Source organism: Apiospora kogelbergensis (genome assembly GCF_038363985.1).
Source record: "Apiospora kogelbergensis strain CBS 113332 chromosome Unknown utg000007l_segment0_segment0, whole genome shotgun sequence".
Lineage (NCBI taxonomy): Eukaryota > Fungi > Ascomycota > Sordariomycetes > Amphisphaeriales > Apiosporaceae > Apiospora > Apiospora kogelbergensis.
In genome coordinates, this window is record NW_027117424.1 from 2,639,702 (window position 1) to 2,655,609 (window position 15,908).

Genomic DNA, 15,908 nt, shown 5'->3' on the forward strand with positions numbered 1-15,908 from the left:
TTTCGGTCACACAATATCGCCCATTCTCCGAGACACCCAGGGCATTCTTTTACTATCCTTAGATCATATCAGAACTCTAATCTTTCAATTAATCCCGTTCGACTCATCCTATTCGCTTTCAGTCATCGTAGTAATAGGTTCTGTGGCTGTCACTCCGTCTTTATGAATGTCATCCTGCCGTGTGATCAACTTACAGACTGGACGAAGTCCGCGTTTAGTAATCTCTTGTGACTACGAACAGCATCGTATTTGGCTATTTGACGTACGGCTCGTTCGATACATGCAGTATGCGAGGCACTCAAGCGCAGTAGCATGCAGATACCAAACAAAGACCAACGTAAAGGCTAAGGCAAGAGGCATTATTTCGTCAAATTGTAACTAAGTAGCTAAATAGGTATAATGGAAAGACTGACTGCTGGGCCCAAATGAAATGTCTCAAACCCGCCATGAAAAGATTCTAAACTCGTGCAAGCGACCCCATTCCTTGAAAACTCAATTGTGCCCTCTTCCCGAGAAAGGGAATCATGTTTGGACACCCGAAATAACGAACTCTAACAGACGCCACACTATAACCTAACAGGCATCATGTCTCTGAACCCCTGAAAACATTCGAAGCATGAGAGAAGATCCAAGTCATCCCTTCCGCAATGTAAACCAGAGCGTGTTATATCGCGGTTACCTTGACAGAGACACCATCTCGTGGTCGAAGTACCACTGGAGAACGCGGAAATTAGCCTTGACCTCAGAATCAAAGGGTGGAAAGAAGCAACTTACGTCTCCACATCTTGAGGGACTCAGGGTCATCCACGTTTACATCACGCTTAAACTCGTACATACTGAGTACGCAGCAGAGGAGGATCTTCATCTCCGTCTCGGCGAACTTGCGGCCGATGCAACCGCGGGGGCCTTGCAAGAAAGTCATGAAGGCGTTGGCGGTGTAGGTCTTGGGAAGGTCGTCCCACCGGTCCGGATCGAATTCGTCGGCGGTCTTGCCCCAGTACTCGGGCATACGGTTGATTGTGTTGGCCAGCACGTAGAGAGTAGTGCCAGCGGGCACCTTATAGCCAGCCAGGACATCGTCCGCGATGGCTTCTCGCACTGTCATGGGAATAGGAGGGATGTAGCGCAGGGCCTCGCGGCACACGTTATCGAGGTATGGTAGCTTGTCAGCATCAGCGTTCATGATTTGCTCTGGATCGAAGCGGGTTTGCTTGTCGAAGAGAAATGGCATATGGTCCTTGATCTCCTCACGCAGACGCGACTGAACCACGGGGTGGGTGGACAGTAGGTGAATCGTCCAGGCAACACCGGTAGCAGTGGTGTCGTGGCCAGCTCCCAAGAACGTCATAATCTGGTCGCGCATGGTCTCGAAAGAGAGGCCGGCTTCGCCCTGGTCTTTTAATTTCTTGTTATCTCTGGCGATGAGAGATAGGATGTCTTTCCCACCAGTGTTGTTCTCGGCCTGTTCCAACTTCTCCGTGACGATCTCGGTTGCCTTGTCCAGAATAATGCTTCGAGAAGTCTGCACATCCTGGTTCATCTTGGAGGGAATAAGCTTGCTGGCCGGGATGAAGGCTTGCAGACCGTGCATGACGCGCGAGGCAATGTCAAAGGCGAAAACAAGACGGTAGGCTTCACGAATGGGCGTTTCGGGGTGTTCGAGAGAGTTGATCTCATATCCGAAGCCGGCCTTGCCAATCATGTCGAGCGTGGTTCGGTTGAGCCACTCGAGAACTTCAAACGATTTGGTGGTAACACCCTCCGCAGTCATCTCATCTCTCCAGCATCGCGCCAGTAGAAGCGACTTTTCCCAGAATACGGGCGTCAGAGCCCGGATGGACTGGATGGAGAAGCCGGGAGCAAGAGATTTGCGCTGGTGGATGTGTTCGGCGCCCTCGGCCAGCAGAACGCCTTCACCAAGGATGCGCACCATCCAGAGCTTCGCGCGCAGAGGCTTAGGGTAGTTGTAGGGGTTTCTAACCGTCATGTGCTTCAGGGCGTCATCATCAGCAACAGACAGGCGCTCGGCGCCAAATGGGAAGAAGTAGCGGATCATGGGACCGTGGGTTTTGTGCCATCTTCTCTGCGGCACACCGCACTCTTCGGTGATGATGTTAAAGAATTGGCCCCAGAGAGGAAAACCATATACTGTAGGGACATGCCTCAAGTCGGAGTAGTAGAAGGGGTATAGCCAACTGCACCATATAACGGCATACAGAGGGACGACAACCGCGCATGTTTTAGCGACAGTGGAAACGATGGGAAGCTCAGCATGCTTAGCCCAAGCAAACGAGGCAGCACCAGCAGCTGCCACGACGTTGTTCAAAGTGACTTTCGACATTGTGAGTCCTGGGCTAGGAGCAGAAGTATTAGGGGTAGTAGGTTACGAGACAATAACAAAGAGTAAGGAGTACGTGAAGGAGCAGGTCTTGATAGTTATATTTGTTGATCAGTGAGGGATTGAATTGCCTCGATCGGTTGTGGCCAAGATTGGGACGGATCGACACGAAAGAAGTTTTATAGGCATGACAGACAAACCTGTCAGTCAGATGTCCATCCATAATCTCCCCTCTCGCTCCTTCCGACCCCCGAGTCTCGCGCAGCGACAAGCCAGGGGTATAGGAGGCTCCACTGAAATCTGAACATCGCATCATGAAAATGCTCATCCGACGCGATAAACTTCGGGTGGTGGCCGTTGGATATGACTGGCCCGTCCCGGGGACGAACACCATAGCAAGTAAGGTTCTGTACGTATACGAGCACTTGGCTGTTCGCCTCCGCGTGTCTCGATTGGGAACCCTTGTGATGACGATCTTTACGGGGAGTGCTCTAGAACGGCGGAATCTCAGACATCACAAATTGGGAAAGCCGTCTGTGCCAGAGGAAAACATTCGATTTGCCCATGGAGAATCTCGGGGCAAGGGGGTTCCCTGCCAATCATGGTCCCAGAAAGATGGAACAGGTTGCGCCATAGTCAAGCATCCATCACCCGAGTACTCTGTAGGGTTGGCAGTGATGCGATGTACCGGGAAAGCCTGCGATCCAGACTCTAAAGACCATGTACCTTGCCTAATGGTACCAAAGAAGCAAACAAATCGCCTAGCTCTGCCGCATATTCATCGCTCCGGAGAGAATATCATCCGTCACTCACCGGTAACGTCGTGACGTCAAGCAGACCAAACAATGTCTACGGGACGGCGTCGACGGCAAAGGGAATTGGGCTGGCCATCATCTCGGGCTAATTGAATGTATAGTATAGCACGGCGGTGAAGGGTTGTTTGAGGGTCCGAAGGGCGTTGGAAGAGGGTGAAGCCTGACCAAGCCACCTATGCGCAGGCGGCGAAAAGCGTCTGTGACTCGGAAATGGCTATGTCTGGGGAACCAAGATACGCAAGAAGAAACCCACGTTTACGGTTTAGAACTATACTCCAAGCTGAGGTTGGGATCGGCGACTCAGCATTGTCTTGGTAATATGCTAGAAATTAGCTTACCCGACATGCGCCGCCGGTCCCAATTGGGTGGTTTCGCAACAAAGCCCGTCAGTTCTGCGGCGCATCTGCTAAGTATACGACTCCACCCAAGGGACAAGGATCGACGGTTATCTCCAGCTGAATCAACCATGTATTGCGAGCAGACATCAGCATGTTGCGTATGCACTCATAACCGCATAGGCGGGTGGCGGCACCTCCACCATCCCCTAACTAGTCTGTTGTATGTAAGCCTGCCGTAGTAACCTAAAGGGTATCTGCGCCTTTGCCTGACTGGCTGAAGGCTGACCCAGGCTGACCCAGGCTGGCCCGCCCGACCGTATAGGGAGACGATCGGCAGACATACTGTCAAAGCCATCTACGAGATGCGTCGGCGGGCGGCTATCCGAACAGACGAACAGCTCTCTTAGCTGTATGCGTCTTGGACGCGACCAGGCATGTGAGACCTTTGCGTTATGACATGCAACCCACAGGCTCTCAATAAAGCTGGATGGATACATATATCTTTCCCCGGTCCTCGTTCAGTGAGCATGAGACCTCCTTGGAAGCATCCTCGTCCCATATCTTACTGTCAAATCCCCCGTGTCGGCTACGTTTTCCTATCTCCCTCAGCAACCTGTATTCTCTTTATCCATCATGTCAATGGACGGCTCTTTCCCCCTCGCCAAGTCTGGCGTTATCCCGCTGGCTCCTTGGAAGGCCTTTGACAAGGCTTGGACCTCTGTCATGGGTTACCGCGCCGAAGAGTTCCGGTTTGTCGAAGGCAAAACGGCCTTCTCGACTTGGCCAGAAGTCTTCGGCATGATCATACTTTATGTAACAGTCGTCTTTGGCGGACGCGAATTTATGCGCAACCGCCAGCCACTCAAGCTGAACGGCCTGTTCAAACTCCACAACCTGTTCCTGACTCTGCTGAGCGGTGGCCTCCTCGTCCTGTTTATCGAGCAGCTGGCCCCTCAACTCTGGAGACACGGCTTATACGAGAACATCTGCGGTGCGGATGGCTGGACCAAGCCCCCTTGTTACACTCTACTACGTGAGTCTTCCAGTCGTCCTGAGCGGCGAAGCGATGGCAGCTAACAAGAGAAAAACAGTTGAACTACCTTACCAAATACATTGAGTTGATCGATACCGTCTTCCTAATGGTCAAGAAGAAGCCCTTGACCTTCCTCCACACTTATCACCACCCGGCAACTGCTCTGCTCTGCTTCACCCAACTGGCTGGTAACACATCGGTGTCGTGGGTGCCGATCACGTTGAACCTAACGGTCCACGTGGTCATGTACTGGTACTACTTCCAGACTGCCCGTGGCATCAAGGTGTGGTGGAAAGAATGGATCACCCGACTCCAGATCGCTCAGTTCGTCATTGACCTTGGTAAGTGCTTTATGCGCCTAGTGAATGGCAAGCCGCGGAGAATGTTCGTCGCTAACCCCAAGCGCTTAGGTTTCATCTACTTCGCTTGCTGGGACTACTATGTTAGTGTTTATGCCCCGTGGCTGCCTCATGTCGGCCGTTGCGCCGGCAAGCCCCTGGCGGCTTGGATGGGATGCATAATCCTCAGCTCTTACCTGGTGCTCTTCGTCATGTTCTACATTGCCACATACCGCAAGGTTTCGGCGCGCAAGGTCAAGGCCGGAATTCCCAAGGATACCAAGTCCAACGTTTCGACCATGAAGGAAAGTGCGCACAAAGTGGCCGACAGCTGCAGCGGCGTCGCTCATTCGCACCTGCTCGCCGAGAAATAAGGCAAACAAACGAAAGATACCATGGCGTATACCATCCATTTTCTTTTGTCTTTTGATCTTATCACTGCTCGATCTCAATAATCGACATTTTGCATGCCTTTCCATCGAGGCTACTTTCAAAATGACCCATCAGGTTGCTCCTGAACTTATGTAACTACTTTTCGATTCTGCACATGCATTACAAGGCGAAATCCGGGATGGTTTGGAGTAAGAATTGCTTTTCCTCAACGTTGACCCTTCCATAGCATTGATTAATGCCTAATTACATGCCGTCGGTAATTCTTCCTTACCTGCTTGCGCCGAGACTCGTGAACTAAAACAATAAGCAACTAGACCTCTGCTATCAGTTGCGGCATATGTATCGAAGTGGAGTGTGATTTTTCGTCTTCGTTCTTTCCTGTTCTACTGGATTTCCCTCTTGGTCCTCGATGAAGTTGGAGTGACGTTGATTAACAGACTGGGGAAGGAGCCCCCTGTCCCTGCTTCCCTGGCTCGATCCGACTAGCGGCGGGAGCGACGACCAGGATCATAGCATGCTGCCAAGTTAGTGCAGCGCTTGGCTCAAGCCCCATCTCATTGCAACATTAACCTTACTAGCGCCCGATGCGGCTGGCGGGTGATGCAAATTCTCCTTGCAAGTGCCGTAAACAAAGTGTTAGTGGCTGAATCCCTTCTTCTTTAGCGAAGCCTCAGCCCCTGCCCTTGTCACCTGTCTCTAAATCCCGGTCGTATTGACCGCACTAGAGCGAAGAATACCATTTTCACCTTCTCGCACCCACGAGCACCACCTTTCTCCCAGCTGGTTTCTGTGCTGGCAATCATTCGTGGATCTTTTTCCCGCCGGACTCCCCAGACAAGTGACTCGCATATGCGAGTATGGTAGACTCGGAGAGCGCCCCGTTGTCTTGTGTACTTCCGCCGCGGGATCTGCCTTTTACCATACCCCGTGACATATCTTGGTACGAACGCCCATGAATACCTCCAGAACCACTCAACGCTCCAATGTTTAATATTGTCATGGCATACATTTCTATTTTCGTCTGTCATGTTTTCCGCGCAACTGTTACCTTAATCAGAGTCAGATATCTGAATCATCAATCTGGTTTCACATACAGCTCGTTGGTGTAGTCACTGGAAATATGATTCGAATAGTATCTCCACCTGACGAGATAGAAAAACACATCAAGCCATCTTCGAAAACTAGACTCACCAGTCCAGCTGAAATGCCGGCAGCCATCTCCTGCAATCGTGATCTGGCACCGTCATGACGCTGTGGCGTCAACAAACCCGTAGTTGCTACCTCCACCGTCCTAGTTTACGATATGGCGGCAGCACAGCGATACATCTGGAAAGGCAGCCATGCTTGGCTTTTGACAAGCCGTTCCTATTCGGTCAGAGGCGTTCACTGGCGGCATGTCCTTCATCTTGAACCAGCCCAATTGGCCCATCAAACCTTACCGAAGACACACCCACTCCGGCCCTTAGCTCCGCTAGAACCCATCGGATATCAGGAATCCCGTGCCTTGCCAACGGACCCGAGAGTTCGACCATGTTGACGGGCTAGATAGGTACCATATCGTTAGTGGCAGGCTAACATCTTTACGAGGGCCCGTCAGCGAAGATCGATTTGGAGTTCAACGGGATAAAGACTGCTGTGGTGTTGTCGGCCCTTCTTTGCCTGGTGGCGTTGTGAGGAAGAAGCAGGACGCCCTATCCAGGCGCCTGACCTGCGATGCCTGGCTTTTCATACGCTCTTCCGGACGCCGCTTTCTCTTCCGCAGGATGTAACGGCTCGTATGGTGTATCGAAAGCAGATACGCCTTGCTATGCATGTTTCACTATTAGTTGGTAATTCCATCTTTCCATCTCGGCTTGAAGCTCAGGAGTCATTACTGGCCTCGCTCCCCACCCTGTCATCTATTTTCGTCCTCAAATGAGGACAAGATCGGCGTCTAGTCTAGATGGGCTGCAAGCAAGCCCCTTGCTACAAACCGCACGACCACCACCGAGACCTGCTCTAATCCAGCACATAGGCCGCTGCCAGTCGATCGTTACCCCATTGGACGGTCATCTCTCAACAGGCTTACTGGTGTATGCGTTGCTCGGATCCTGCCACTCACAGATGCTCGAGGCGGGCCCAGGCGGTCCTCGAAAGCAGAATTCTTGACAACGGTCTCATCTGATGGCCCATCCTGCTTTACATGGATCGAAGGCTTTCCCTTGCACATACTCAAGTGGCTTCGGACCTTGTGGAGATTTACGACTGATCCTGGTACGAAGTCGTAGAACTCGTGAAGCATCCTGGTCCATCAACACTCCATCTAATGATATCACTCGTTTAGTCACACCTTCGATTCAGTCACTCACTCAATCTTTACTTGCTTCCGCTTTCTCTTTAGTTCCCGCATTGTCTTCTGTACGATTTACATATAATACAGCATCACCATCAGCGTAACGATACAACAGCATCCTCGATACTCTCTGTTTTGAACATACATACGACAATAATACCAGCAACCCAGTCATCGTATATCATATCGCATCACGAAACTTGGTCTTCAGAAGCAAAAATGACAACTACGCTTATCTTCGGTTCCATCAACGAAAGCCGTGAGTCGGCGTATGCAACAATTCGACCGCCTGTCATGCAGCTCTCTGGCATGAATGCACCTTTGCCCTTTTCTATCACACAAGTAATCCAACCGTACCTATGCTGGTCGAGCCTATGGTTCTTGCTGCTATGTGTATTCATCGCATTCAACCACAAGAACTTGCCTTTCATGTGGCATGTAAGTAGAACAGCCGTGTCCCAACTTCATGATATATAGACTAATCCAATTCTCGCATAGTTGCGTATAGTGAACGCATTTCGATTTGTTTGCCGGTCACAGCGGCCGAGGATTGCCTTGGGACCTTCCCATATATTCCAGCCGCTCATCACTTCGTCAAAAGCACAGCTGATGGAAATCGATTTCAACTTGCACAAAACGAACTCTTCCTATTTTTCCGACTTGGATATCGCACGAGGTCACCTTGTATGCACTTTATTTTCGGAAGCCATTGCCTACATGCGTGGTGGTACCTCAGCCTGGGCTAGTGCCCAGTCGAAGAAACCAATGTTTGGGCTTGCCCTCGGCGCTACCAGCTGCAGTTTCAAGAAAGAGATCAAGCCATATGAAGAGTACGAGATGTGGTCCAAGATCTTATCATGGGACGAGAAGTGGATATACATTGCTACTCACTTCGTACGCAAGGGTGCTGCGAAGCCCAAGTCTTACTCCCTCTACCCACAACAAAATTCCGAGTGTTCTTCAGAGGAAGAACTGTACGACCAGACGGCTGTTGATGCCAACAAAGCTATATTCGCCACTGCTATCAGTAAATGCGTGTTCAAATCAGGCCGCAAGACGGTCGCTCCCGCACTCATGATGCAGATCGCTGGGCTTTTGCCAAACGGAGCGTCGGGCACTGCAGATGAGAAGAGAAGTGTCGAGGAGCTCCAAGCGGTATCACGCACACTGGTTCAGATCGAGGAGCAGCGACAACGAGGCTTGAAGACGGCGCATATACTAGCAACTGAGAACCAAGCGAATCTGGAGGCGGAATTCCACGGAAACGATACCGATTCTGCGTTGGGTCGTCACACCGACGGCTCGGGTGTCGCGGGTATTGTCGCTACTGTTCTGCAGTTGACACATCTACGCAAGTCCCAACTGCTTTGAGGCTTTTTGGCCACCCCGATTCGGGCACGATGACGACCCTTTCTTTGATTCAAAACCTTCACATTCATTTCTTCATATAAATTTCACCCGTGTTTCTACTTACGCACATTGCATTGGCGTTTTTAGGGTTTGGATGGCATTGATCACGGCATAAAGCACATGGCTGGGAGGCAGGATTCCTTTCCATGAAGATACCATTTATCGTGCATCAGCAGTTAGATTCTAAATTGGATACAATTATCTCGCTCCTTTCCGCGTAAGAATGGATAACTACTCCTAGATCGTGTATACCATAAAGAACAAGGCATTTGCCTTCCTTGTCTGAATACCTTTCGTTTCTAACAAGAAGACACCGACAAGCCGGGAGCAAACCAGATGTGGGTGATCCAGAATCCTCAGCCGACATTACCGTCTGAGGTAAGGTTGGACAGGCTTGGATATTTTGAACTACTCGGAGTACCAGAACTGGTTAATGGCTACCTGGTCGTTTGTCGGATCCTTCTTGTGATCCCTAGTGCCCCCAGGTATCAGGGCACAGTGCATGAAGACCGGACGGGTTGCAATGCCGGAGAGCCCCAGTAGCCCGGTCCAATCTCTCGGTGACTCAGAAATCAAACCCAATATGTTGTTGATTTGCTTGCCTTGTTGTCTTTTTGCCGTCACGACCCTCTCTGCTCGGAGGTGTGTCTCGGAGATGTTTCTTCCCGCAGTCGCCTCAATCAGAAGGGAACAATGGCACACGCGAACATGCAATACGAGATAAGCAGGCAAAAGGCCCACGCCCATGCCGAGTGGGCACACCATCTTCTCTCCCCAGCATCAGCCCCATCGAACTCTATATTGGTAGGCAGAAGAGCAACGATCACAATAAGCAAAGAGGAGTGGGAGCTGGCAACACAGTCTGCAGGTAACAGGCGGACATCCGACCCCACGTAGACAATTGATGTCCCGTCCACAAGGAAGCTTTAGAATTACCCTTGACATTCGCAGAAAAAGAATATTCATCGAAGTACGTGACCCCAGCTTGAATGGTTGAACAGGCCCCATGAACCATGAAGCTTGGCCAGCACGTCGACACACCATCAGCCAGGGCGTATGTACATTGCATGCTTCTAGCGTCCATGCTTCGGAGCCATGAAGTACTAGACATGTCGGCGCTGCGTGGTTGATGAATCGGGGTTAGGGCGAAAGGAAACAAGAAGACGGGAAGCAAGGATCAAGGATCGAAGCTGGATTCATCATCCCGCCGTGCCGGTAGAGGGAGGAATCGCCGTCTGAAGTCTGAAATCTACAAGCCCCCCCTGTTCCGTCATTCTAGCTTCAGCCAAGAGCACGCACTAGCTCAGCTAAGCTGACCCAGTAAACACTGATTGAACTACCAGCAACTCATCGGCCCTATCCATATCTGTAGCGTAGCAACACCAGCAGTCCAACCACTTGGCGCCCGGCGGCGACCCGTACACCCAAGACCGGACAGTGACGATGTGTCTTGCAAGATAGGATGCGGGCGTGGCGCCCGGCGGCGCACCCTCTACGGTGAACATGGGGAAGAGGGCCATCTCGGCAATCGTAGGCTGGAGAAAATCCTCCAACTCTCCGGCCTGCTAAGCGTGAGCACTGATCGCAGACCCCGTCATGCTAATGCGGCAAACCCACAAAGGGGTCTCGCTCGATTACGGCTGGGCTGTTTATGTGTAGCATACCTAAATCAGGACCAACTAGTGAATTGTATCTCATCCCAATAACATGTACCGTACATTCTATAATTGGCAGAAGAGATGAGAGGAAATGGAATGACAACACTAATAAAATCGATCGACATATTCGTCATCTCCCGAACCGCAGTCGCCTTTCTTTTTTGAACTATTCAAATATCACATACATATCAACCCACCAGCAAGCACTGGGGCTCCTCGTGGTAAACAGATCGACGAACGCACGCATCATTGGAGGAAAAGATCGAAGCTAGGGGCAAGTACATACTTCGGGGAGATTGCAGAGACTCCTCCCAGCTGCAGGCCGAGAAGGGATCAGTACAGCAGCGGATCCTTCTTACAACGCTGGGCCATATCAGAATACCCTCCTCACTCCTTCCAACCTTCAGGGCTGAGAAACGGGCGGGATATTGGCCGCGTTGTATCCCGTACGTTCTAGTCGTCATATTGGGCTGGGCTGTAGGCTGCGTAAGCCCTGGGCATCTTCTTTTCCTTCCCGAGTGAGGTCGCCCCCTCTGCGATTCGCGTGAGCCTCGCCCTGGTACATGTTCCAGAGCAATTAATAGGTGACTATCGCGATTGGGGTACGTAACGCTTGATCGAGATCAACTGCAACACGTCAAATACCAAAGTTTGATTATGTCTGTGCAGTTGGATGGATCCCTCCTTCCTCGTTTTGATGCAACTGCTAACGTGAACAATAGTTTCCCCTGCAGCAGGAAATAGCCCTGAATCGCAAGCAGCTACCCAGGACCCCCTTGTCTTCATAGTAGCTTGGGTACCATCAACGCAGTGCCGTGCAAGCCGCGCATGCAGTGTTTGTCCGTGACCTGAACGCGACACGCAGCAGAGTCAATTCCCCTGTGGCTACTTACATGCGAACGGTGGCTTCGACAAAACGACCGCCTTTCTTTGAGGAAGATGTCCTCGTTCGAACCTATCAACCCAGGAGCCACACGAAAAAAGATGGCGACACTGGGGCGCGGAACAGACTGGCCCTTGAGGCCATCGTCGCCTTCCGACGGTCAACCAACATTTGAAGGCGAACAGTCTCATCAGCGCTTGCCGGTCGATGAGAACTTCCGCTTGTCATTCGACCCCAACGACCCAACGCTGTCCCCCTTGCCCAACCACCGTGCTCATGACTCTATCACCGATAGTGACCACTTCGGGAGCATATACAGACACTCGAGATGCTTTTCCACGACAACGTCGGAGCGACCGCTGCGGCAGGCGGATTCCATTCATGAGAGACCGTTATCGTTTAACGCCGATGAGCCAGAGCCGCAGCTGGACGTGCCGGAGTCAGCACATGTAAGGGACGAATCGAAACGATCACGATTCTCGCTTGACAATGAACGTTTCAGCGTTCTATCCGACATCTTGCTGATGTACTCTCCCGGCTTGAGTCGCCTGGCATCGAATAGCAGCCAAGAAAACCACTATTTGCGAAATAGAGAAAGGAGACTGCAGGTCCTAACCCCGATTTCGGAGCAGCGACATCCTGGGAAGGCCGGCGCGCGGCTCAGCAGATATACCATCCCATGGGAACCACCACTTGAGGATAGTGAAGATGCGGACCGTGTGGACCAAAGCCTCCGGGACGCTTTGGATAAGACTGAAAGCAGCAATAACGAAGTTAAAGGGTTATCGCTGGCCCTTCTCATCACCGGATTGAGCCTGGTGGTATTCCTGATATCGATTGACAGAACAATTATTACCACTGTAAGTTAGCTGCCCTTGGCCACTTTCGAACGTGCTCTGACGTCTTCCAGGCAATCCCCTACATCACGGCCGAGTTCCATAGTACGCCAGATATAGGATGGTACGGTTCATCGTATCTGTTGACTGCCTGTGCCTTTCAGCCTGTATTTGGCCGCGTGTTCACATTGTTCCACATCAAGTGGTCGTACATGTTGGCCATGTTCATGTTCCTACTTGGATCATTGATATCGGGGGTTGCGCCAAACTCCATGACACTCATCATCGGCCGTGCGGTGGCGGGATTTGGAAGCGCCGGTATTCTCACGGGGAGCTTCGTCATTGTTGCTACGGGAGTACCGCTCAAGGCACGACCGATCTACACGGCAATAGTAGGCCTGATGTTTGGCGTTGGTGCAACCGTGGGTCCGTTAATTGGTGGTGTTTTCACTGACCTTGCGGTATGTGCCTGAAGACTTTTTTCCCGTCAACTCAATCGAATATAGCTGACAGTGGTGCTTGTCCAGACATGGAGGTGGTGTTTCTACATCAACCTTCCCGCGGGGGCGGTCACCCTCGTCACAATGGCACTGGTATTCCACCCATCTCCTCAACATAACTTGCATCGTCCGTTTGTCGATCGATTCATTGATTTGGACATCATTGGAAATGCCATTCTCTTGGGGACATCCGTCATGCTGTTCCTCGCGCTCGAGTTCACTACCACAGGCGATCCATGGGACAGCGTAAAGATAGTTGGCCTGCTCAGCGGTTGTGGGGCTGGGATATTGGCATTCGTGACCTGGCAATGGTGGAAACAAGATGGTGCACTGATACCGCCGAGTATCGTGACGCAGCGGACTGTGTCTGCGGCCTGCTTAGCCGGCTTCTTCACGTATGGTGCACTGCTCATCCACACCTACTTCATGCCTATCTGGTTCCAAGCAGTTTGGGGGTTCACGGCCATCCAGTCGGGTATTGCCATGATCCCGTACTTCGTGGCCAACGCCCTCTTCTCTCTTTTTTCGGGAATATTCGTCTCCAAAGTTGGCTATTTTACCCCGCCAGCTATCTTGGGCAGCGCCATTGGAACAGTAGGCTGCGGCATGTTTACTCTGTTCAATCCCAGCATGAGTACCGGCATGTGGATAGGCCTGCAAATCCTCGCCTCTGCCGGCTTCGGCATGTCCATACAACAGGGGTTCACAGCCGTCCAGACGGTCCTCTCCAAGGAGGACGTAGCGGTAGGCACAGCTTCCGTGGTGGCTGCACAGTCCTTGGGCGGTGCTGTGTTCATATCACTTGGCAACAACATATTCCAAGCTCGTCTGCGGTCCATTATTGCCGCTGACAGCCTCTCGGGTATCGATGTTGATGCCGTTGTCGCCGCTGGAGCAACAGCGTTCCGGCATCTTGTACCATCCGCCGAGTTGGCTCAGCTCATCCTTGACTACAACAAGGCGCTCCAGACTGTGTTCCTTGTTGCTGTCCCCTCGGCAGGTTTGGCGTGGGTGGCATGCTGCTGCCTCGAGTGGAATTCGGTCAAAGGCAAGAAGCCTTCAACGACCGAGGCGAGCGAGAAGGGACGAAGCTGAGTAATGATAATGCCAAGGGAAGACGAATGCCATGTTCATATTTAATTTCTAATGTTCAAATTTGAAACGAAGCTGTTACATATTTCTCCTGGTTGACCTTTCTCTGGATCGACGTCTGTGTGCGTGGTGTGTGAATGTGTACATACATGTTGGTGTTTTCAGAATATTCCAGATTACCTAATCCTTATCGCGTTCCCCCCCAATGTCCCGTCCGTCGCCGCGGTACACGTGCACGTGCCCTTCAGGCTGGCATTTGTGGGCCCAATCACCAGGCAAGTCTTGCGACAGGCAAATAAAGTGATGATTGCTGCATGCTATTCATTATTCAGGCTGCATTGTTGCCGCATGCGGGCAATGATCAAACACAGCTGCACCTCTGCCTCATCGTGATCCAGGTATCGAATCGCTTGCCCCTTTTCTTTTCACTTCTGCTTGGTGTTCTCTGGCCGTTTCTCATCACTGGAAACTCCAGGTCCGCCTTTTCTTCGACAGCTTCGACCGGTACCATTTAATTGAGGACCATTGTCACTCCCGTATCCATCCCAAGCAAGAGAACAAGGCTGCAACGCCTTTCCTTCCTTCTTACACAGAGGTCACCACGATATCCCCGTACCGTCTTGCGACAACAACAAGATGATGGACGCACGCGAAGTCGCCAACCGCGTCAAGGCGCTGCAGGGCTCTATCACCAAGAGCGAACCTGCCGATATCTTGTCGCAAATCGAAACGCTGAAGAAGGAGGTTGTTCCAACGGAAGAAATCCTGCGCGTAAGCCATCATGCTTTTCTATTGCTTAGCCATCACTTCGAAGGGGGCGCTCCCTTGTGTGCATAGCACACTTTTCAGGATGGCTTGTTAACATAGTCGCTTCTAGACCACCAAGGCTGGTATCCTCATGGGCAAGCTTCGACAGAATGCGAATAAGGACATTGCGCGCGCTGCTACCGAGGTCGTTGCGAAGTGGAAGAAGAGCATCGAGCAGGAAAAGGCCATGAAGAAGGGAAAGGCCTCTGCTTCGCCTGTCCCCAAGCCCGCGTCGCCGGCACCCAAACCCGCCGGCACCAAGAAGAAGTTCGAAGGCGATCCCGAAAAGCGCAAGTTCACAGCCGACGGCGTGGATGTCAAGCGCACAGGTTCTTCAGTCCGCGACAACTGCATCGGTCTTATCTACAACGGCTTGGCATATCGTTCTACGGAGTCGGTCGATTCTGTCCTCCAACGTGCGATCGAGGTGGAGCACGCCGCCTTCAAGGCCTTCAACGGCGAGACCAAGGAGTACAAGGAGAAGATAAGGTCTTTGTTCCAAAATTTGAAGGTCAAGTCCAATGCCGATCTGGGCAAGGGCGTCATGTCTGGCGAAATCATCGCCGAGAAGTTCGTCCACATGTCAAGCCAGGAGCTGATGTCGGCTGAGATGCGCAAGCAGAACGCCCTGCTTGAGGCTGAGAACATGAAGAAGGCGCAGGTGCCCATGGCAGAGAAGAGTATGAGTGAATCTCTGGAATGCGGCAAGTGCAAGAAGCGCATGGTGGCGTACACCCAAGCCCAGACTCGCAGTGCTGATGAACCTATGACGACCTTTTGCGAATGCATGAACTGTCGCCATCGCTGGAAGGTGAGTTTCCTCCTTGAAGCCCTAGTTTGTCTATAATAAGTACTAACAGCACATGCAGTTCTCTTGAGCTTTTGCGCATCCCGCACCCTGCAAGTCGGCCAGGCCCTGGATCACAGACATGGACTCCGGCTACGTTGGTGACTTTTTGGACTTTGCATTCATATTTCCCTCTATGCTCGCAACAGACCGCATCGGCTGGCGGGGCGTTATGGGCATTAATTGGGAATGCCCTGGGACATGACATATCATTACAGAATGGCATGAAACAGAAGGAGTATCCTTCTCTATATTCATTCTAGTATTGGGATTCCGAGTAAATTTGGG

General features: G+C 51.7%; 7 protein-coding genes across 7 annotated transcripts; 4 read left to right on the top strand and 3 right to left on the bottom strand.

Moving 5' to 3' along the window:
* Nucleotides 1-664: 664 nt before the first annotated feature.
* PG998_011203 (uncharacterized protein) lies at nt 665-2,341 on the bottom strand (the record flags this gene model as incomplete). Its single annotated transcript, XM_066878019.1, has 2 exons — nt 665-714; nt 775-2,341. The coding sequence occupies 2 exons, from the start codon at nt 2,339-2,341 to the stop codon at nt 665-667; spliced, it is 1,617 nt and encodes a 538-aa protein (XP_066727073.1).
* Nucleotides 2,342-4,124: 1,783 nt separating this feature from the next.
* PG998_011204 (Elongation of fatty acids protein 2) lies at nt 4,125-5,236 on the top strand (the record flags this gene model as incomplete). Its single annotated transcript, XM_066878020.1, has 2 exons — nt 4,125-4,524; nt 4,575-5,236. 2 exons carry the CDS (start codon nt 4,125-4,127, stop codon nt 5,234-5,236), a joined length of 1,062 nt encoding a protein of 353 aa, XP_066727074.1.
* Nucleotides 5,237-6,946: 1,710 nt separating this feature from the next.
* PG998_011205 (uncharacterized protein) lies at nt 6,947-7,536 on the bottom strand (the record flags this gene model as incomplete). Its single annotated transcript, XM_066878021.1, has 2 exons — nt 6,947-7,060; nt 7,324-7,536. The coding sequence occupies 2 exons, from the start codon at nt 7,534-7,536 to the stop codon at nt 6,947-6,949; spliced, it is 327 nt and encodes a 108-aa protein (XP_066727075.1).
* A 270-nt stretch (nt 7,537-7,806) lies between these two features.
* PG998_011206 (uncharacterized protein) lies at nt 7,807-8,958 on the top strand (the record flags this gene model as incomplete). Its single annotated transcript, XM_066878022.1, has 2 exons — nt 7,807-8,025; nt 8,167-8,958. 2 exons carry the CDS (start codon nt 7,807-7,809, stop codon nt 8,956-8,958), a joined length of 1,011 nt encoding a protein of 336 aa, XP_066727076.1.
* A 1,346-nt stretch (nt 8,959-10,304) lies between these two features.
* On the bottom strand, nt 10,305-10,517 carry PG998_011207 (uncharacterized protein; the record flags this gene model as incomplete). The annotated part of the gene is made up of 1 exon (XM_066878023.1): nt 10,305-10,517. The coding sequence occupies one exon, from the start codon at nt 10,515-10,517 to the stop codon at nt 10,305-10,307; it is 213 nt and encodes a 70-aa protein (XP_066727077.1).
* A 1,122-nt stretch (nt 10,518-11,639) lies between these two features.
* On the top strand, nt 11,640-13,969 carry PG998_011208 (major facilitator superfamily transporter; the record flags this gene model as incomplete). Its single annotated transcript, XM_066878024.1, has 3 exons — nt 11,640-12,398; nt 12,449-12,835; nt 12,902-13,969. 3 exons carry the CDS (start codon nt 11,640-11,642, stop codon nt 13,967-13,969), a joined length of 2,214 nt encoding a protein of 737 aa, XP_066727078.1.
* A 633-nt stretch (nt 13,970-14,602) lies between these two features.
* Nucleotides 14,603-15,620, top strand: PG998_011209 (transcription elongation factor S-II; the record flags this gene model as incomplete). The annotated part of the gene is made up of 2 exons (XM_066878025.1): nt 14,603-14,737; nt 14,844-15,620. The coding sequence occupies 2 exons, from the start codon at nt 14,603-14,605 to the stop codon at nt 15,618-15,620; spliced, it is 912 nt and encodes a 303-aa protein (XP_066727079.1).
* Nucleotides 15,621-15,908: the final 288 nt, after the last annotated feature.